Below are 23,732 nucleotides of genomic sequence, written 5' to 3'. Positions count from 1 at the left end.
GCCGGTTGTTGTTTTAGTAAGTAGTGCGCGAGCGAGGGAACGGGCGGGTGGCGGCGAAGGAGGAAAAGGCCGGACGACCCCCGCCCCCTGCTCCCGCGCGCTCTCGCATTCCATACTACACACAAACACACACCCAGCCAGCCTCCTCCTCCTCACTTTCGATGCCGGCGTAGGAGGTCCAGTTACAGTGGCGAAATACACAACTCTTAATTTATATGTCGACTATGTTGGGGCTTTTGCCATCAATAGGCGTGACAAATCCCCTAACCTTTCTCCGACTTAAACCTAACCTAAGCGAGAGAGCAGCGGCGGCAGCGGCCGACCCTACTCCCTCCCCGCTCGCATACCACACACACCGAGCCAGCCAGCCAGCCAGCCACCTCCTCCTCACTCTCGCTTTCGATGACGCGCGGCCGACACACCTCCCTCCCTTCCTCACACACGGTGGTCAGTGGACCATTATCGATCGACCCACATTGCGTCCGCGGAGTTTGACATCACTCACTAGATTGCCGGTTGTGTTTTTGTAACGTTCTAATACGTGAGCGAGGGAGCGGGTGGGTGGCGGCGATCGACCCACATTGCGTCCGCGGAGTTTGACATCATTCACTAGATTGCCGGTTGTGTTTTTGTAACGTTCTAATACTACCTAAACTTTACCCAACTTAAAACTCTTCCACAGCATCCCATGCAAACTGACCTTACATTCTGATCTATCCTTTTCAAAATCACTATCTTACTTTTACTTGCATCCTCCCCCTACATATATCACTCAAATAAAATAAAGTTATATGTGATGAATGCAGTCAGTTCTGATACAATAGTTTTAAGGCCTTAGATATATCAACGGGCCATTCCACCCTTAAGTTAACAACTTTTTATTGTAAATAAAATGACATACCCATATACACTTCATATTTACTGCATCTATTTTGCTTGGAAAAGATCTGATATCATTTAAGTTTCTATGACAAGTTACAATTCATTCTTATTCTTTTACCAAAAACAGCTCAAGCATCAACTTCAGCCATTTTTCACCATTTATACTGTTCATTTGGATTTCTGCTACCTATTCCTCTTCCACGGCCTCTTCCATACTGCTTCTTCCTCTGAGCCAGCACTGCCTGAGTCTTGTAAAATTCTCTAAGATGAGGCTGAGCTTCTGTGAACTCTTTACTGATTTCCTCAGTAAGTGATTGGGCCATCCATGTTATTGCAGCTGACAGTGATAAATATAAAAGATTGTTAGCACATAAAACCTTGAAAATAAAGACCGCTGATATCAAGCAACAAAAATATATACAGAATATCAATATTCACCCTGCTTAATAGATTTCTAGGTTGTACATGACAAGAATAACTTTTGACTTCATTTTACATCTTGAAGGTTTCTTAGCATTACTTGTTAGGTATCTACTAGGTGTATAATAGCTACTCCCAGCCCCAGGAGTCCCTTCTATCCTTGTGAGGCTCCTTAGGCATTAAGAAAGTTGGCTACATCCACCAGTCAGGCCTACAAGTCATAAAGTGTTGTGATGTTGAGTGTGTATCTATGAACAGAGTGCAAGGTACTCAAAGAGTAAAAGTTCAGTGTCTTATTTAAGGTTATTCAATGTGTGTATGTTTTGTCTAATATTTTTGGGAGGCTGGGGGACCTGTGAGTAAAGGCTACTGAAGTGTGAGGCAGGGATAAGCTTGCACAGAACTGAGTGCCAAGCATGAAGTGGAACTGTACTGGATGGATCTATGTTGCACAATGGTTATGAGTGTTTCTGGTACCACGGCTAGGCTGCCGGTCATTATTCTGAGGGCAGTATTTTGTGTTGTTTGTAGCTTTGTTGTATTTTCTTGTGAAAGAGTGGAAGACCAGGCAGGCATGGCAAAGTTTGAAGTGAAGGGGATTAAAGGATATTAAAGCATTCCTTTTCTTGTCAAAATCTGGTGCCAATTAGTGTTCTGAAGGCTTTTCAGTCTGTTTTGCTTTTGCAATGATGTTACTGGAGTGAGGAGTGAATGTCAAGAGTGATTCATATTTGAAACCTAGAATGGAATGTATTTTGCCCAGTGGGTGACTATCCATTCAAGGTGACTTGAGGATATGGGCTACAGCTATATCTGTCTGGGGTTAAAATACTGATCACAGACATTCTGTTGTGGGTGAGCTGTTGTTCCAATTGGATAAAGTAGTGCTGTATGTCTGATGTTCCTACTGTGGTGTTAGGGTGCTGCGATGTGATTGTTAGGTCGTCTGCAAAGAAAAGGACCTTCATGTTGAGGCCTGTGTGAGGTGATGGGAGATTGTGTACGAACAGACTGAAAAGAGTTGGAGAAAGATCTACTCCTTGAAGAACTACACTGTAGCATTTGTTTTTGAGGTGAAGCTGTTGTGAGTGACTCTGACATGTCAGCCAGCAATGAAGTTGGCCAGTCACTTATTGTCTTTCTTGTGGGGGTAATGTCAAGATTTTTTTGCATTATGATGTGTCAGGGGACAGTATCAAATGTTTTGATAATGGCAAATACTACTAGCACAGTAAAATGTGACGTTGTGGTGGGATGCATCCATCTAAGATGGGTTATGTGAGCTCAGTATATAGTATGATGATGGAGTCTTAGGGTATGAAGCCGAATTGCTGAGTGGGTGAGAGTGGAATGTTGTCTTTGATTTTGATGTAGATAATTTTTTCACAGATTGGGCACTGGGAATAGAAGTGATAGGATGGTAGGAGGAGGAGGGAGATTTGAGTGGTTTAAAGTTTTAGAATATAAAGGTTTTGGTATTTTATGGTTTAGAAGGTTTTAATACAATGTCAGCAAGTTCCCAGATGTTTGGGACTTTGTTGTGTAGCTTGTCGTTGATATGTCAGAGCTTGGATTGCAAATAAGCCACACTGTTTTATGAGAAAGTTTGATATGTTGTCAGAACCTGAAGCAAGTGAGTTCCTTAAGGTTTTAACTGCAATGCTTGTTTCAGTGGAGATGAAGAGTCGGTAGGCAATTATTTTTGAGTGGATTTTGTGTAGGTTTTGCATAGCTTCTTTTTAGGAGTAAGGTTGGTTTCTGGCTGATTTTAGCGTAGTGTCTCATGACTAAGTTTGTGTGTTCTTTGGATGAAGGGGTTTAAGAAGAATGGGTCAGGAGTATTTCATGAGTAGTGGCTGAACAGGTTCTATGAAAGTGGATTTTCCTTAATGTATGCCAGAGTTGATTGCTGTGAGTGGTGAGGAAAGTGTGCCATGTTTCAGTTTGTCTTTCAGTGATTGAGTTCATAATGTTGTTGTTTTCTGTTGGTATTGCATATAATTCGAACAGCTTTGATGCATTAATGCTCTGAATGTTATTCAGAACCTTATTTCCATTAGCTATACAATGTATTAAGTATATTTTGTGTTATCCTTTTTCACCCTACAGTCCTTAACCCCTTATTTACATGAAAATGGATTTCACAATATTGTGTAATTTGATACTGCACTTTTGGTACCTAACTCATGCAACATCTCAACCCTACTTTAGCATGAGAAACAATTATCATACGACAACAGAACCAAATGCTAAAGCTTTTCCTAAAAGATGAGATTCAAAACAAACCTTCAATCCTTGGGTCACTAGGAAGTACGAAGAAATTTTTCTTTTTAACCTGACGATGCTGCAAAACAACAGGTCTAGACAGTGCTGAAACAGGAACTGTGACTTCTTTAGTGCCACTCTCTTCATCCCCTAGAAATAAAGATTACATTTGTCTTTTCATTCTTGAACACAGCATTTTGTTACACTCTTTTATGATATTCTCATGTGCTTGACTCATCACCTGGCATACATCAACTCACAAACCATACATGGAAAGCAGCGTCATAACATCTATACACTCCTACTAACATTTGCTTATACTTTGAACATTCTAATTACTGTAATACTCATAGCTACATAGTGGAATAATGGTTCCAACAATGATATATGGTTGTGAGGGCTATAGATAGGGTTGTGCAGAGGAGGGTGAATGTGTTGGAAATGAGATGTTTGAGGACAATATGTGGCGTGAGGTTGTTTGATTAAGTAATGAAAGGGTAAGAGAGATGTGTGGTATTAAAAAGAGTGTGGTTGAAAGAGCAGAAGAGAGTGTATTGAAATAGTTTGGTCATATGGAGAGAATGAGTGAGGAAAGATTGACAAAGAGGATACATGTGTCAGAGGTGGAGGGGACGAGAGAAGTGGGAGACCAAATAGGAGGTGGAAGGATGGAGTGAAGAAGATTTTGAGCAATCGGGGCCTGAACATACAGGAGGGTGAAAGGCTTGCAAGGAATAGAGTGAATTGGAATGATGTGGTATAACGGGGTTGACATGCTGTCAATGGATTGATCTAGGGCATGTGAAGCATCTGGGGTAAACCATGGAAAGTTTTGTGGGGCCTGGATGTGGAAAGGGAGCTGTGGTTTCAGTGCATTATACATGACAGCTAGAGACTGAGTGTGAATGAATTAAAGTATTAAAGAATTATAACCTAAATATTAGTGAAGGTCTATACAAATTGGATAACTTTATTGTTGATAAAATTTGTAAACAATTCACCTTCTTGTCCACATAAGTTTATGATACACTCATTGTCTGTCTGCACAATCACATTTACCAAATGCCATCCTAGCTACGTCTCTTCGTTGTATATCAACTAACTTATATTTCTCTCTTGTCTCTCCCCTGATGACGTGATTATTACACGAAAGTGCACTTGGGAACTTATCGTGTTTCATTTTCCCCGTGGACTCACAGGAATATACTTGATCACACGTAAAATTGTGATCCTTCCCAAAATCGTTTATATATGTATATGTCTGTGTATGTATATGTATGTATACATTAAAATGTATAGGTATGTATATGTGCGTGTGTGGGTGTTTATGTATATACATGTGTATTTGGGTGGGTTGGGCCATTCTTTTGTCTTTCCTTGCGCTACCTTGCCAACGTGGGAGACAGCGACTATGTATAATAAATAAAATAAGTATCTTATATTTATTTATTATGATAGAGTTGATAGAGATGCTCTGTGGAAGGTATTAAGAATATATGGTGTGGGAGGAAAGTTGTTAGAAGCAGTGAAAAGTTTTTATCGAGGATGTAAGGCATGTATACGTGTAGGAAGAGAGGAAAGTGATTGGTTCTCAGTGAATGTAGGTTTGCAGCAGGGGTGTGTGATGTCTCCATGGTTGTTTAATTTGTTTATGGATGGGGTTGTTAGGGAGGTGAATGCAAGAGTTTTGGAAAGAGGGGCAAGTATGAAGTCTGTTGGGGATGAGAGAGCTTGGGAAGTGAGTCAGTTGTTGTTCGCTGATGATACAGCGCTGGTGGCTGATTCATGTGAGAAACTGCAGAAGCTGGTGACTGAGTTTGGTAAAGTGTGTGGAAGAAGAAAGTTAAGAGTAAATGTGAATAAGAGCAAGGTTATTAGGTACAGTAGGGTTGAGGGTCAATTCAATTGGGAGGTGAGTTTGAATGGAGAAAAACTGGAGGAAGTGAAGTGTTTTAGATATCTGGGAGTGGATCTGGCAGCGGATGGAACCATGGAAGCAGAAGTGGATCATAGGGTGGGGGAGGGGGCGAAAATTCTGGGAGCCTTGAAGAATGTGTGGAAGTCGAGAACATTATCTCGGAAAGCAAAAATGGGTATGTTTGAAGGAATAGTGGTTCCAACAATGTTGTATGGTTGCGAGGCGTGGACTATGGATAGAGTTGTGCGCAGGAGGATGGATGTGCTGGAAATGGGATGTTTGAGGACAATGTGTGGTGTGAGGTGGTTTGATCGAGTGAGTAACGTAAGGGTAAGAGAGATGTGTGGAAATAAAAAGAGCGTGGTTGAGAGAGCAGAAGAGGGTGTTTTGAAGTGGTTTGGGCACATGGAGAGGATGAGTGAGGAAAGATTGACCAAGAGGATATATGTGTCGGAGGTGGAGGGAGCGAGGAGAAGAGGGAGACCAAATTGGAGGTGGAAAGATGGAGTGAAAAAGATTTTGTGTGATCGGGGCCTGAACATGCAGGAGGGCAAGGAATAGAGTGAATTGGAGCGATGTGGTATACTGGGGTTGACGTGCTGTCAGTGGATTGAATCAGGGCATGTGAAGCGTCTGGGGTAAACCATGGAAAGCTGTGTAGGTATGTATATTTGCGTGTGTGGACGTATGTATATGCATGTGTATGGGGGGGGTTGGGCCATTTCTTTCGTCTGTTTCCTTGCGCTACCTCGCAAACGCGGAAGACAGCGACAAAGTATAAAAAAAAAAAAAATATATATATATATATATATATATATATATATTTTTGTCGCTGTCTCCCGCGTTTACGAGGTAGCGCAAGGAAACAGACAAAAGAAATGGCCCAACCCACCCCCATACACATGTGTATACACACACGTCCACACACGCAAATATACATACCTATACATCTCAATGTACACATATATATACACACACAGACACATACATATATACCCATGCACACAATTCACACTGTCTGCCTTTATTCATTCCCATCGCCACCTCGCCACGCATGGAATACCATCCCCCTCCCCCCTCGTGTGTGCGGGGTAGCGCTAGGAAAAGAATACAAAGGCCTCATTCGTTCACACTCAGTCTCTAGCTGTCATGCAATAATGCCCGAAACCACAGCTCCCTTTCCACATCCAGGCCCCACACAGCTTTCCATGGTTTACCCCAAACACTTCACATGCCCTGATTCAATCCACTGACAGCACGTCAACCCCGGTATACCACATCGATCCAATTCACTCTATTCCTTGCCCGCCTTTCACCCTCCTGCATATTCAGGCCCCGATCACTCAAAATCTTTTTCACTCCATCTTTCCACCTCCAATTTGGTCTCCCACTTCTCGTTCCCTCCACCTCCGACACATATATCCTCTTGGTCAATCTTTCCTCACTCATTCTCTCCATGTGCCCAAACCATTTCAAAACACCCTCTTCTGCTCTTTCAACCACGCTCTTTTTATTTCCACACATCTCTCTTACCCTTACATTACTTACTCGATCAAACCACCTCACACCACACATTGTCCTCAAACATCTCATTTCCAGCACATCCACCCTCCTGCGCACAACTCTATCCATAGCCCACGCCTCACAACCATACAACATTGTTGGAACCACTATTCCTTCAAACATACCCATTTTTGCTTTCCGAGATAATGTTCTCGACTTCCACACATTCTTCATTTTTATTTTATTTTTTTTTTTATTATACTTTGTCGCTGTCTCCCGCGTTTGCGAGGTAGCGCAAGGAAACAGACGAAAGAAATGGCCCAACCCCCCCCCATACACATGTATATACATACGTCCACACACGCAAATATACATACCTACACAGCTTTCCATGGTTTACCCCAGACGCTTCACATGCCTTGATTCAATCCACTGACAGCACGTCAACCCCGGTATACCACATCGCTCCAATTCACTCTATTCCTTGCCCTCCTTTCACCCTCCTGCATGTTCAGGCCCCGATCACACAAAATCTTTTTCACTCCATCTTTCCACCTCCAATTTGGTCTCCCTCTTCTCCTTGTTCCCTCCACCTCCGACACATATATCCTCTTGGTCAATCTTTCCTCACTCATCCTCTCCATGTGCCCAAACCACTTCAAAACACCCTCTTCTGCTCTCTCAACCACGCTCTTTTTATTTCCACACATCTCTCTTACCCTTACGTTACTCACTTGATCAAACCACCTCACACCACACAATGTCCTCAAACATCTCATTTCCAGCACATCCATCCTCCTGCGCACAACTCTATCCATAGCCCACGCCTCGCAACCATACAACATTGTTGGAACCACTATTCCTTCAAACATACCCATTTTTGCTTTCCGAGATAATGTTCTCGACTTCCACACATTCTTCAAGGCCCCCAGGATTTTCGCCCCCTCCCCCACCCTATGATCCACTTCCGCTTCCATGGTTCCATCCGCTGCCAGATCCACTCCCAGATATCTAAAACACTTCACTTCCTCCAGTTTTTCTCCATTCAAACTCACCTCCCAATTGACTTGACCCTCAACCCTACTGTACCTAATAACCTTGCTCTTATTCACATTTACTCTTAACTTTCTTCTTCCACACACTTTTCCAAACTCAGTCACCAGCTTCTGCAGTTTCTCACATGAATCAGCCACCAGCGCTGTATCATCAGCGAACAACAACTGACTCACTTCCCAAGCTCTCTCATCCCCAACAGACTTCATACTTGCCCCTCTTTCCAAAACTCTTGCATTTACCTCCCTAACAACCCCATCCATAAACAAATTAAACAACCATGGAGACATCACACACCCCTGCCGCAAACCTACATTCACTGAGAACCAATCACTTTCCTCTCTTCCTACACGTACACATGCCTTACATCCTCGATAAAAACTTTTCACTGCTTCTAACAACTTTCCTCCCACACCATATATTCTTAATACCTTCCACAGAGCATCTCTATCAACTCTATCATATGCCTTCTCCAGATCCATAAATGCTACATACAAATCCATTTGCTTTTCTAAGTATTTCTCACATACATTCTTCAAAGCAAACACCTGATCCACACATCCTCTACCACTTCTGAAACCACACTGCTCTTCCCCAATCTGATGCTCTGTACATGCCTTCACCCTCTCAATCAATACCCTCCCATATAATTTACCAGGAATACTCAACAAACTTATACCTCTGTAATTTGAGCACTCACTCTTATCCCCTTTGCCTTTGTACAATGGCACTATGCACGCATTCCGCCAATCCTCAGGCACCTCACCATGAGTCATACATACATTAAATAACCTTACCAACCAGTCAACAATACAGTCACCCCCTTTTTTAATAAATTCCACTGCAATACCATCCAAACCTGCTGCCTTGCCGGCTTTCATCTTCCGCAAAGCTTTTACTACCTCTTCTCTGTTTACCAAATCATTTTCCCTAACCCTCTCACTTTGCACACCACCTCGACCAAAACACCCTATATCTGCCACTCTATCATCAAACACATTCAACAAACCTTCAAAATACTCACTCCATCTCATTCTCACATCACCACTACTTGTTATCACCTCCCCATTTGGGCCTTCACTAAAGTTCCCATTTGCTCCCTTGTCTTACGCACTTTATTTACCTCCTTCCAGAACATCTTTTTATTCTCCCTAAAATTTAATGATACTCTCTCACCCCAACTCTCATTTGCCCTTTTTTTCACCTCTTGCACCTTTCTCTTGACCTCCTGTCTCTTTCTTTTATACATCTCCCACTCAATTGCATTTTTTCCCTGCAAAAATCGTCCAAATGCCTCTCTCTTCTCTTTCACTAATAATCTTACTTCTTCATCCCACCACTCACTACCCTTTCTAATCAACCCACCTCCCACTCTTCTCATGCCACAAGCATCTTTTGTGCAATCCATCACTGATTCCCTAAATACATCCCATTCCTCCCCCACTCCCCTTACTTCCATTGTTCTCACCTTTTTCCATTCTGTACTCAGTCTCTCCTGGTACTTCCTCACACAGGTCTCCTTCTCAAGCTCACTTACTCTCACCACCCTCTTCACCCCAACATTCACTCTTCTTTTCTGAAAACCCATACAAATCTTCACCTTAGCCTCCACAAGATAATGATCAGACATCCCTCCAGTTGCACCTCTCAGCACATTAACATCCAAAAGTCTCTCTTTCGCACGCCTGTCAATTTACACGTAATCCAATAACGCTCTCTGGCCATCTCTCCTACTTACATAAGTATACTTATGTATATCTCGCTTTTTAAACCAGGTATTCCCAATCATCAGTCCTTTTTCAGCACATAAATCTACAAGCTCTTCACCATTTCCATTTACAACACTGAACACTCATTCAACACTCATTCTTCATATATATATATATATATATACACACATGAACATATTCATTGTTGCTTGCCTTTTTCCATTCCCCCATTTCCCGCATTAACGAGGTAGCGCCAGGAACAAATAAAGAAATGATTTTATTCGGTAACATCCACTCTCTAGCTGTCATCCCTCTAAACCATAATGCTCCATTTTCCTTTATCCCTTGCACAACTCGCATCCTCCTGCATGTTCAGTCCCTTAGCCTTCAAAGCATCTTTTACTCCCTTCCAACTCCTCCTTGGTTCCCACTTTTCCTTGTTCCTTCAATTCTGATGTGTATGCCTGCTTAGTCGCCTTTCCTCTCATTCCTTCCATAAGTCCAAACCATTTCAGAACATCCTCTTCAGCTTTCTCACAGAAACTCCTCTTATCCACACCTTTCTCTTAACTTTCATTTCTTTTTAGATCAACCCTCCTTACAACACAAATTGTCTTCATACATTTGATTTAATATCATTTCTAATGCATTCACCCTATCTTTCAGTTTTTGTCTAAGGCCTATGCCTCACATTCATATCGCACCAACTGAACAACACGCCGATTTTTTCCCTTAAAGACAGTGGACTCTCCTGCCACACATTCTTCAGTCCACACAAAACCTTTGCCCCTTCACCCATCCTTCAACTTACTTTAGTAACTATGGTTCCATTTACTGCCACATCCAACTGAGGTATCTAAAATACTCCACTTCCACCAAGTTCTCTCCACTCAAACTCACACTACAAATAAAATCTTTTTTTTTTTTTTTTTTTACTGCTAATCCTAATAACCTTGCTTTTATTCACACATCTCAACTTTCTCTACGAAAACACTCTTCCAAGCCCAGGGCCCAGCTTCTACAATTTCTCACTCAAATCTGCCTCTGATACTGTATCATTAGCAAACAACAAATGACTCACCTTCCAATTCATTCACCTCCCTCACCATCCAAAAAATAGATGGAACAGCCATGGTAACATCACACACCCCTACTGCAGGCCCGCTCACCCTCCTCTCTACTCACATCTTACTCTGATAAAAACTCCTCACTGCTTCTAAATAGCTTTCCTCCCACACCAATATATCTCTAACACCTTCCACAAAGCATCTCTATCAACCCTAGCATTTGCTTTCTCCAGATCCATAAATGCCTTAAACAATCCTTGTTTCTCCAGGTGTTTTTCACAAACATTCAAAGCAAACACCTGATCACAGATCCTCTACTCTTCCTAAAACCACATGCTCCTCCCTAGTCCGATGCTCTGTGCATGTCAGTGCTCTCAATTGCCACTCTTCCATACAACTTACCATGTCAACTCAACAATCTCATACTTTTGTAATTCAAACACTTATTTTTGTCCCCCTCGCCTCTATACAATTGCACTATACATACATTCTGGTAATTTTCACTCAGGCCCCTCACCATATCCACACATACACTGAAAATACTTACTAACCAGTTAATAACAGTCACCCCTAGCTTAAGAAATTCAACAGCATTATCATCTACTCTTATGCAAATCTTCTACCTCATGCTCTTTTTACCAAAGTATTTGCAATAACTCTCTCTTACTTTGCATACCCACTAAAGTAAATTCCTGTGTTACAAAAATATATCCATCAATCTCTCCTTCTTTTACTACACATAATCAAAAAGAAACCAAATACAGATTATAAAATTCCATGAAGAATACTGAAAAATAATCATACTTCTTACCTGCTTTCCTTTGTTGAGAAAACTGGGCTAATAAGCTGAATCCTGATGACTTTTGCCCAAAGTTGAGAGCTTTGGTTATTTTCACATACTTATTTTCAGCATCTGGTTCACAAACTACATTTTCTTCTGCCTGCTAATTAAATTCAAAAGGTAATTAAATGAAAATATGCTCCAAAAACCATGTTTGCTGTATGTGTGTTAGCCACTGCCATAGAGTGAAACTTAAAGATGCACAGGTAAGTCAGCTGGGTTATGGGATCATGATATACAACAGTTCTGAATAATTTCTCAAGAATTAATATGGGTGCATTAAGCGTACTGAGCATCAAAGATCACCAATACATATCCTCAACTTATGTGTAATGTGCCTAAAGGCTTACCTTTTCTCCCTGAAAGTGATCTTTCTGGCCACATTCAAAATTCAGCACCACTATTGGTCTGCTTTGTACAGAATTTCCAGTCTAACACTACCTTTCATATTACACTATTTCCTCATTATCCATCTAATATTATTTCACTCTTACTCATGCCTAGCCCTAGCTGTTCTTACCATACCATCATGAAAATATCCTCAGTGTTTCAAGTCCTGCTGATGCTGAATCTTTGACATCTAAAGGCGAAGAGATGATAGCAAGAATTTCTGAGAAGACCTAAAGGCCAAGGGTGGGTTGGGAGCCAAAAACAGCCCAGGCAAAGATCTAGAAATCGGACCATATGACTGTGTCACAAATTTGATTTTATTTGTCTTAGAATGATACTTTCTTCCTGCTCCAGGAGTCCCTTCTAAATCCCTGTAAGGTTCCTACATCTTCCATCTAAACCGCAGGTCGCAAGTGCTGTGATGTGAGTGCATTAATGTGCAGAGTCCACAAGGCAATTGAGTAGTAAGTTCTCAGCATCTATTTCATGACAGCCGCATCATGGGCATGAAGGGTCATGGGATATGTCAAAACAGTGTTTGTAAAGTTGCAGTTATGAGTGATGTCCAGAGAATAACAGAGAGGGTGGTTTCTCCTGGGTGTGTGTCTTATGGGATGGAGTTGAAGACAAAATTGGTCAGTTGACTCTTCAGTGTTTGTCAGGTTATTTCAGCGTGCATTTGTTTTGTCACTGTTATATTTGTTAGGGGTGGGGGGATCTGTATGCAAAGGTGACTAAATTGTGAGGAAGCAGGGGGTAAGCTTTTTTTTCTACTTGGGGGATGGTGGTTAGTTATATAGTGTCCTGGTTCAGTCCACTGATGGCACATCAACCCCAGTATACCACATTGTTCCAACTCACTCTATTCCAAGCACGCCTTTCCCCTACCTGCATGTTCAGGCCCCAATTGCTCAAATTTTTTTCATTCCCGCTTCTCCTTGTTTCCTCCACCTCTGACACATATATCCTCTTTGCCAACCTTTCCTACTCATTCTCTCCATATGTCCAAACCATTTCAACACACCCTCTTCTGCTCTCAAATCACACTCTTTTTATTACCACATATATCTCTTACTCTTTCATCACTTCCTCGATCAAAACATTTAACACCACATATTGTCCTCAAACATTTCATTTCCAACACATCCACACAACTCTATCTACTATAGCCCATGCCTTGCAACCATAAAATATTGTTGGAACTACTATTCCTTAAAACATACCTATTTTTGCTCTCCGAGATAACATTCTCTCTTTCCACACATTCTTTATCGCTCTCAGAGCCTTCTTCCCCTCCCCCACCTTATGACTCACTTCCACTTCCATGGTTCCATCCGCTGCTAAGTCCACTCCCAGATATCTAAAAAACTTAACTTCCTCCAATTTTTCTCCATTCAAACTCACATCCCAACTAACTTGTCCCTCAACCCTATTGAACCTAATAACCTTGCTCTTATTCACATTTACTCTCAACTTTCTCCTTTCACACACTTTTCCAACTCAGTCATCAACTTTTGCTGTTTCTCACTCAAATAAGCCACCAGTGCTGTATCAAAAGCGAACAACAAATGATTCTTTTCCCAGGCCCTCTCATTGCCAACAGACTGCATACTCACCCCTCTCTTCAAAACTCTTGCATTTACTTCCCTAAGCACCCCATCCATAACAAATTGAACTACCATAGGGACATTACACACCCCTGCCGCAAGCTGACATTCAGTGGGAACAAATCACTCTCCTCTTTTCCAACATGTACACATGCCATATATCCTAGATAAAAACTTTTAACTGCCTCTAGCAACTTACCTCCCACACCATATACTCTAAAAGACATTCCACAAAGCATCTCTATCAACACTATCATATGCCTTCTCCAGATCCATAAATGCTACATACAAATCCATCTGTTTTTCTGAGTATTTCTCACACATTCTTCAAAACAAACACTTGATCCATGTATCCTCTACCACTTTTGAAAACACACAGCTCCTCCCATCTGATGCTCTGTGCATGCCTTTACTCTCTCAATCAATATCCTCCCATACAATTTTCCAAGTATACTCGACAAACTTATTCCTTTGTAGGTTGAACACACACCTTTATCCCCTTTGCCTTTGTGCAACGGCACTATACATGCATTCTGACAATCTTCAGGCACTTTACCATGATCCATACATACAGTGAATATCATTACCAACCAATCAACAGCACAGTCACCCCCTTTCTTAATAAATTGAACTGCAATACCATCCAAAGCTGCCACCATGCTGGATTTCATCTGCAAGGCTTTCACCAACTGATATCACCAAACCACTCTCCTTAACTCTTTCACTTCAAAGACGAACCCAACCAAAACACCCTACATCTGCCACTCTTATCATCAAAAATTCAACAAACCTTCAAAATACTCACTCCATCTCCTCCTCACCTCATCACTACCTATTGTCACTTGCCCCTTTCACCAATGTTCCCATTTATTGTCTTACACATGTTAATTCCTTCCAAAACATTCTTTTTATTCTCCCTGAAGTTTAATGATACATTCTAACCTCAACTCACATTTGCTCTCTTTTTCAACCCTTGCACCTCCCACTTGACCTCCTGCTACTTCCTCAAACATCTGCCAGTTATTTGCACTCCTACCTCGCAAGGGTCATCCAAACACCTTTTTTCTCATTCACAAACAACTTTACGTCTTCATTCCACCACACACTACCCTTTCCAATCTGCCTACCTCCTGCCTTTCTCATGCCACATGCATCTCTTGTTCATGCCATCACTATTTCCCTAAATACATCCCATTCCTCACCCACTCTCCTCACATTATTTGCTCTCACCTTTTGCCATTCCACACTCAATCTCTCCAGGTACTTCCTCACACATGTCTCCTTTCCAAGCTCATTTACTCTCACTACTCTCTTCTCCCCAACATTCTCTCTCTTCTTTTTTTGAAAACCTCTACAAATATTCACCTTTGCCTGTACAAGATCATGTCAAACATCCCCTCAGCTGCCTCTCTCAGCACATCAACATCCAAAAGTGTCTTTTACATGCCAGTCAATTAACATGTAATTCAATAATGCCCCTTGACCATCTCTCCTACTCACCTACATTATTTTTTTTATTATATTATTATCATTATACTTAGTCACTGTCTCCCGCGTTAGCAAGGTAGTGCAAGGAAACAGACGAAAGAATGGCCCAACCCACCCACATACACATGTATATACATACACGCCCACACACGCACATATAAATACCTATACATCTCAACATATACATACATATACATACACAGACATAAACATATATACACATACATCTTCATACTTGCTGCCTTCATCCATTCCCATTGCCACCCCGCCACATATTGAAAACAGCACACACACACACACACACACACACACACACACACACACACACACACACACACACACACACACACACTCACATACACACACACACACACACACACACACACACCACTCACGCACATGCGAGGTAGCACCAGGAAAGGACAACAAAGGCCACATTTGTTCACACTCAGTCTCTAGCTGTCATGTGTAATGTACCGAAACCACAGCTCCCTTTCAACATCCAGGCCCCACCAAACTTTCCAAGGTTTACCCCAGATGCTTTTCATGCCCTAGTTCAATCAACTGACAGCACGTCAATCCAGTATACAACATCTTTCCAATTCACTCATCTTCCTTGCAAACCTTTCACCCTCTTGTGTCTTCAGGCCCTGATCACTCAAAATCTTTTTCATTCCATCCTTCCATCTCCAATTTGGTTTCCCACTTCTCCTCATTCCTTCCACCTCTGACACATATATCCTTTGTCAACCTTTCCTCACTCATTCTCTCCATGTGACCAAACCATTTCCATACACCCTCTTCTGCCCTCTCAACCACACTCTTTTTATTACCACACATCTCTCTTACCCTTTCGTTACTTACTCGATCAAACCACCTCACACCAGATATTGTAAGGTCCTTAAACATTTCATTTCCAGCACATCCACCCTCCTTCACACAACTCTATCCATAGACCATGCCTTGCAACCATATAACATTGTTGGAATCACTTTTCCTTCAAACATACCCATTTTTGCTCTCCAAGATAACATTCTCGCCTTCTACACATTCTTCAATGATCCCAGAACCTTCGCCCCTTCCCTCACCCTTTGACTCACTTCCACTCCTAAGTCCACTCCCAGATATCTAAAACACTTCACTTCCTCCAGTTTTTCTCCATTCAAACTTACTACCTCCCCAATTAACTTGTCCCTCAACCCTACTGAACCTAATAACCCTGCTCTTATTCACATTTACTCTCAACTTTCTCCTTTCACACACTTTTCCAAACTCAGTCACCAACTTTTGCAGTTTCTCCCTCGAATCAGCCACTAGAGCTGTATCATTGGTGAGCAATTGACTCACTTCCCAGACTCCTCTCATCCCCAACTGACTGCATACTTGCCCCTCTCCAAAACTCTTGCATTTACCTCCCTCACCATCCCATCCATAAACAAATCAAACAACCATGGGGACATTACTCACCCCTGCCACAGACCGACATTCACTCTACTCTCTTCCAACTCATACACATGCCTTACACCCTTGGTATAAACTTTTCACTGCTTCTAGCAACTTACTTCCCACACAATATACTCTTAAGACCTTCCACAAAGCATCTCTATCAACTTTATCATATGCCTTCTCCAAATCCATAAATGCTACATACAAATCCATCTGTTTTTCTAAGTATTTCTCACATACATTCTTCAAAGCAAACACCTGATCCACACATCCTCTACCACTTCTGAAACCACACTGCTCTTCCCCAATCTGATGCTCTCTCTGTACATGCCTTCACTCTCTCAATCAATACCCTCCCATATAATTTCCCAGGAATACTCAACAAACTTATGCCTCGGTAGTTTGAAAACACACCTTTATCCCCTTTGCCTTTGTACAATGGCACTAAGCATGCATTCCGCCAATCCTCAGGCACTGCACCATGAGCCATACATACATTGAACATCCTTACCACCAATCAACACAGTCTCCCCCTTTTTTAATAAATTCTACTGCAATACCATCCAAACCCACTGCCTTGCCAGATTTCACCTTCCACAAAGCTTACACTGCCTCTTCTCTCTTAACCAAATCCTTCTCCCTGACCCTCTCACTTTGCACACCACCCACATCAAAACGCTCAATATCTGCCACTTTATCATCAAACGCATTCAACAAACCTTCAAAATACTCTATCCCCTTCTCACTTCGTCACTACCTGTTATTACTTCCCCACTTGCCCCTCCACCAATGTTCCCATTTGTTCTCTTGTCTTGCGCATGTTATCTACCTCCTTCCAAAACATCTTTTTATTTTCCCTAAAGTTTAATGATACTTTCTCACCCCCACTCTCATTTGCCCTCTTTTTCAACCCTTGCACCTTTCTCTTGGCCTCCTGCCACTTTCTTTTATACATCTCCCTGTCATCTGCACTCCTTCCTTGCAAGTATTGTCCAAACACCTCTTTCTCTTTCACTTACAACTTTACTTCTTCATTCCACCACTCAACCCTTTCTTATCTGCCCACCTTCCACCTTTCTTGCCACATGCATCTTTTGCACAAGCCATCACAGCTTCCCTACATGCATCCATTCCTCACCCACTCCCCTCACATCATTTTCTCTCACCTTTGACATTCTACACTCAATCTCTCCTGGTACTTATTCACACAAGTGTCTTTTCCAAGCTCACTTACTCTCACCACTCTCATCTCCCCAACATTCTCTCTTCTTTTTTGAAAACCTCTACAAATCTTCACCTTCGCCTCCACAAGATAGTGATCAGACATCCCTCCAGCTGCCCCTCTCAGCACATTAACATCCAAAAAGCTCTCTTTTACATGCCTATCAATCAACGCATAATCCAATAATGCCCTCTGACCATATCTCCTACTCATATACGTATATGTATGTGTATCTCTTTTTAAACCAGGTATTCCCAATCACCAGTCCTTTTTCAGCACACAAATATACAAGCTCTTCACCATTTCCATTTACAACACTGAATACCCCATTTACACCAATTATACCCTCAACTGACACATTACTTACCTTCGCATTTAAATCACCCATCAACACAACCCACTCTCGTGCATCAAAGCTGCTAACACACTAACTCAGCTGCTCCCAAAACACTTGCCTCATGATCTTTCTTCTAATGACCAGGTGCATAAGCACCAATAATCACCCATCTCTCTCCATCTGCTTTCAGTTTTACCCACATCAATCACAATTTACTTTCCTACACTCTATCACATATTCCCACAACTCCTGCTTCAGGAGAAGTGCTACTCCTTCCTTAGTTCTTGTCCTCTAACCAGCCCCTGACTTTACTCACAAGACTTTCTCAAACCACTCTTTCCCTTACCCTTGAGCTTCCTTTCACTCAGAGATAGAACATCTAGGTTTCTTTCCTCAAAAAAAAAAAAAAAAAAACATTCTATCTCTCCTTTCTTCTCATCTTGGTTACATTCACACACTTGTTTGCAGTTTCCTACATCAGTGAGGGAGAGCCAGGAAACATACGAAGAATGGCCCATCTACTCGTATACCCATACATATACATATATGCCCCTAGATGCACATAAACATATATATATATATACATATCAACATATACATATATATACATATCAATATATGCACATATACATACATATTGGAAAGGATCACAATTTTGCGCGTGATCAAGATATTCCTATGGGTCCACGGGGAAAATGAAACACGATAAGTTCTCAAGTGCACTTTCGTGTAATAATCACATCATCAGGGGAGACACAAGAGAGAAATATAAGTCAGTTGATATACATCGAAGAGACGAAGCTAGGACACCATTTGGTAAACATGATTGTTTACCAAATGGCGTCCTAGCTTCGTCTCTTCGATGTATATCAACTGACTATTATATTTCTCTCTTGTGTCTCCCTTGATGATGTGATTATTACACGAAAGTGCACTTGGCAACTTATCGTGTTTCATTTTCCGTGGACTCATAAGAATACATACATATGTATACACATACACAAACTTATCAGTATTTACAAATGTACATATTCACACTTGCTTGCCTTCATCCATGGCTTTGATTAGAGCAATCAGTTGCCCTAACATAATAAAAAAGGATTACTAAATACTTGGAATCCTTATATTGTATATGTAATTAACTATCTACCGTAACAGAAAAATAGCATTCTGGAGTTTTCAGAAGCATCTTACCTCTACACTTTTCACTTCCTTGCATGGCCTGAGAGATTTCACATATGATGACTTAGCAGATTTGATATCATTATATTCATCAGGATCAGAGATATCCTTTTTGTCATCAAATAAATCATTCCTCTTCACATCAAGTATTTCATTATTCTCTGAGTCAGAATCAGCCCAAACAGAACTAAAGCTCTTGAAGCTTGAAAGCATCTCCTCTTCAACTTTATTTTTTTTCTGTGAACTGGATCTTAGCAAGACAGGCAGTTTGTTTTCTGCTGTTAAGCATGTTTTTTCAGAATCTTTCCTTTTCAGTTTCTTTCTCTTCTCTTTCTGACATTCACTTGTATGCATTGCATCTTTACACAATGAAATTTCAACATGGGCACTTTCATTAGAGGTTTTATCCTTTTTTTTCATATTTGTTTGATTTTTATTAACAGCATCACTTCTCTCTGCTTCCAGATCTTTTGGTGGCTTCTGAATGATAATTTCACCACCCTTTTCATCATGTGAAGGCTGCTTTTTTTCATGTTGCTGCATAGTAGCTCTCTCCCTCTTCAGGCGATCCAGGAAACTTTCTTTTGCAGGCTCAACCCTCAAAAAAGAACCATGCCATGATGCCCCATTCAGCTGTCTCATACCTGTGCATAAATATCAGTATCTAAAGATCAGTTTAACAATGAGGATAAATTTAGTACAAAAAAATATACAGATATAAGATACTTTCTCAATCAACTTTCAGCAAATATCCCTGTAATATTCATGATTTGGTAATTCTAGAATATCTTATCAGGAAACATGGAGTCTTTCTTTGTCTATTCCAGCATTACTTTGTAAACAAAGGAAACGGAGAGCAAGTATAAAAAAAACTGCTTCAGTCAGAATATATATGGTTTGACCAAAATTATCCTTCTTTCTTTATTTCATCAACAGTTCCCAGCACAAAGGATTTAGAAAAATATAATAATCCTTATACAGGTCAATATAAACATTATACTCCATATGAGAAAAGGTGTACTTACACTCTTCAATCTGGGATGTTGGTGCATCAATACTAGCATGTGCAAATTTGAACAACACATTTCCATCAGCATCAGTTTTTTCCTTAAGGTTAACATCAAACACTGATACATAATGAGAAAGCCTCAGTTCAAGTGCTGCTCTGTCCACTTTGTCACTAAGACCTCCCACATACAATCGCATTTCTGGCATTCTGTTCTGCCTGCAATAAAAATTTAAAAGTTTTCATAAAAATGACTCTTACTTCAACTAGAAGGGGCAAGGTGTGGGTAATAATGCTCCAATATTTTACCTGAATACTGCTTGGAACCAAGAATTAAATGGGGAAGGAGGCAAGATTTACTGTACAGTTCCCCAAACCACCACAAATAGACAGTCACTGTATCTTATGATTTACCCTGTTGCTGGATCAAATTACTCTACTGTACTAGAGAGCAACATCCATACTTCAGATCACACAGTCTGATATTTATCTGTCTCTGATGCCCAATCCCTCCACTAACTCCCTCAAGGGGGTGGCCACAGCAAGAGTTTCCATAACTGGTGAATTCCAGTGCCACTTCTTTTCCTCTTTAGTGCCTCATCCTTAACAGGCAACCGGCATAGGGTAACTTCAGTGCAGGGTTCCCAAAGGCTTCTGCCTACTATTCCTACTAACTACATCTACCAGATGTGACAAACTAATGTTCCTGCCTATGTTCCAACCTATTACCTCCACCTAATGCTCCTGCCTAAAATTCCTACCTACTACTATTTATTGCTCCTACCATTTTGTCAAAAGTCAAGGTTAATGCACACTGCAGAGTGATCTAGAGTTAAGAATGGCTAGTGTGAGTTTCGGTGTTCTCAAGTATTATGTATGACAAGGAGAAACTGTTCATTTGTGGACAGAATGCCAGGAGTCCACATCTGGGTGAGGCAGAAAGAAAAGAAGGCATTATGTACCAGCAATCAGAATAATTATTTATCCAAAATGAGTGAAACACTGGGATGAGTGGGACAACAGTGTGTACTCTTAAATTCCACAAGTCGTAAATGATTTTATCTACATAAGAGATGAAACCATGAAGGCAAAACTGTCCAAATATAAAGTGCATACCCACACTGTCATTATCCCCCCACTTTCCCAAATCATCATACCCTCTCCCACTGTCAATATCCCATATCATCATAGCCTCCCGCCCTGTCACTGTCCCACACTTTCCCATATCATCATAGCCTCCCCCACTGTAACTATCCCACACTTTCCCAGATCATCATAGCCTCCTCCACTGTCAATATCCCACACTCCCAGATCATCATTGCCTCCCCCACAGTCATTATTCCACTTTCCCAATCATCATATCCTCCCCCATTGTCACTATCCCACATTTTCAAAGATCATCATAGCCTACCCTACTGTCAATATTCCGTACTTTCCCATATCATCATAGCCTCCCCCATAGTAATTATATATTCCACACTTTCCCAATCATCTCAGCATCCCGCCTTCACTATCCCACACTTTCCCATATCATCATAGCCCCCCAGTCATTATCCCACACTTTCCCATATCATCATAGCCCCCCAGTCATTATCCCACACTTTCCCATATCATCATAGCCCCCCAGTCATTATCCCACACCTTCCCATATCATCATAGCCTCCACTAGTCATTGTCCCACACTTTCCCATATCATCATAGCCTCTACATCATTATCCCACACTTACCCATATCATCATAGCCTCTGCATCATTATCCCACACTTTCCCATACCATCATAGCCTCCCCAGTCATAATCCCACACCTTCCCATATCATCATAGCCTCCCCTAGTCATTATCCCATACATTCCCATATCATCAAAGCCTCCCCCAGTCATTATCCCACACTTTCCCATATCATCATAGCCTCCGCATCATTATCCCACACATTCCCATATCATCAAAGCCTCCCCCAGTCATTATCCCACACTTTCCCATATCATCATAGCCTCCGCATCATTATCCCACACTTTCCCATATCATCATAGCCTCCGCATCATTATCCCATACTTTCCCATATCATCATAGCCTCCGCATCATTATCCTAAACTTTCCCATATCATCACAGCCTCCGCGTCATTATTCCATACTTTCCCATATCATCATAGCCTTCGCGTCATTATCCCATACTTTCCCATATCACAGCCTCTGCGTCATTATCCCATACTTTCCCATATCACAGCATCTGCGTCATTATCCCATACTATCTCATATCATCATAGCCTCTGCGTCATTATCCCACACTTTCCCATATCAGCATTGCCTCCCAGTCATTATCCCACACTTTCCCAGGTCACCATAGCCTCCCCCACAGTCATTATCTGATTATATGTAATGCTCCTCTATATAATGAAGTGACTTCAATGATATACATTTCTTCTAAACCCTTACATAATTTCAGTGGTGCCTGTAAACTGGTATTTTCCCAGCCAAACGTATCATTCGTCAATATACAAACTTTGTTAGGTTTATATTTCATGACTGCCTTGGTTGCCATACCAAAGGATATTGTCAATATTCCATACTTCTTGGGATTCTTCTTACATCAGTCATGGGACGGCCTATGTAGTCCAGCGGCTCTGAGGACAACTGTTCTCGCAAGACTCTAAAGAATTTCCTCCAGTCAGATATTTCACCTTGTATTTTACTCACCACTTACTAGCCTTCATTTACAGTGAATTTATTCCTCGTGACAAAACCGTAATTTTTATTTCGCGCAATACATCATGGCCTACAGGATATATGCGTGACATGCTATCTAGTTAAGCAACACTATCAAATATAACCAATACCCTGAACAGAAGACCAGGAAATACAACGAATTGTCCACAAAATTAATAAAAGAAACACCTATCTAATTCCAGGGGCCAACATATCCTTGGTTTTCTCTGTTACTGTTGTAACAAATGTGACAATGCTTACTGCTTAAGTTGACCAAAAACAGAACTGTTTACATGGATTCCGACTCATTCATATTTACCTCAAAATAATTATTACTACTCAAAATATTTCTAAAGACAAAATGCATATAATAAAACATTCTAATTATTTTTTTCAACTTCCACATTAGAAAACTTCAGAACGGGAGCAACGAATGAAAAAATAAAAAAAATCTTTTAGCAATCTCTAAAACTGTTCGTTTGACACCAAAACATAAATTCTAATAATATGGCATCTAACATTGATGGGAATTATTAACCATATTAATTATCAGTGGTTTAATAGTTTTCTATACTATTATAACCAGTTTTATTAGGAAGCGATTTATGCACTATTCATAGACAATCTGACCATTGATCATTTTCAACTGATATAGAAGTAAAGATTATTACCCACTATAATTCCTGTACTCTTCT

The 23,732-nt window shown here is 41.1% G+C and overlaps 1 protein-coding gene across 3 annotated transcripts; it reads right to left on the bottom strand.

Moving 5' to 3' along the window:
- Positions 1–862: 862 nt before the first annotated feature.
- Positions 863–23,342, bottom strand: LOC139761493 (uncharacterized). 3 transcript variants are annotated; one of them, XM_071685756.1, is made up of 6 exons: positions 23,299–23,342; positions 20,356–20,555; positions 19,343–19,974; positions 11,629–11,761; positions 3,589–3,717; positions 863–1,219 (listed from the first exon to the last, which is right to left on the bottom strand). In XM_071685756.1, exons 2-6 carry the CDS (start codon positions 20,543–20,545, stop codon positions 1,035–1,037), a joined length of 1,269 nt encoding a protein of 422 aa, XP_071541857.1. In that variant the 5' UTR covers positions 20,546–20,555; positions 23,299–23,342; the 3' UTR covers positions 863–1,034. The 3 variants fall into 3 exon arrangements, with proteins under 3 accessions (XP_071541857.1, XP_071541856.1, XP_071541855.1); XM_071685755.1 differs by having other exon boundaries at positions 23,227–23,315; XM_071685754.1 differs by lacking the exon at positions 23,299–23,342 and adding an exon at positions 23,029–23,125.
- Positions 23,343–23,732: the final 390 nt, after the last annotated feature.

This window comes from Panulirus ornatus, chromosome 40 (assembly GCF_036320965.1).
Source record: "Panulirus ornatus isolate Po-2019 chromosome 40, ASM3632096v1, whole genome shotgun sequence".
In the NCBI taxonomy this organism is placed as follows: Eukaryota; Metazoa; Arthropoda; class Malacostraca; order Decapoda; family Palinuridae; genus Panulirus; species Panulirus ornatus.
This window is presented reverse-complemented; position numbering and strand designations above follow the sequence as displayed.

Bases quoted from the DNA above. Each gene is read 5' to 3' on its own strand.
- LOC139761493 (XM_071685754.1), bottom strand. The intron at 3,718-11,628 runs GTAAGAAGTATG...CTTTATTTCTAG, and splicing joins TTCTCAACAAAGGAAAGCAG to GGGATGAAGAGAGTGGCACT. The intron at 1,220-3,588 runs GTTTGTTTTGAA...TATCACTGTCAG, and splicing joins TAGTGACCCAAGGATTGAAG to CTGCAATAACATGGATGGCC.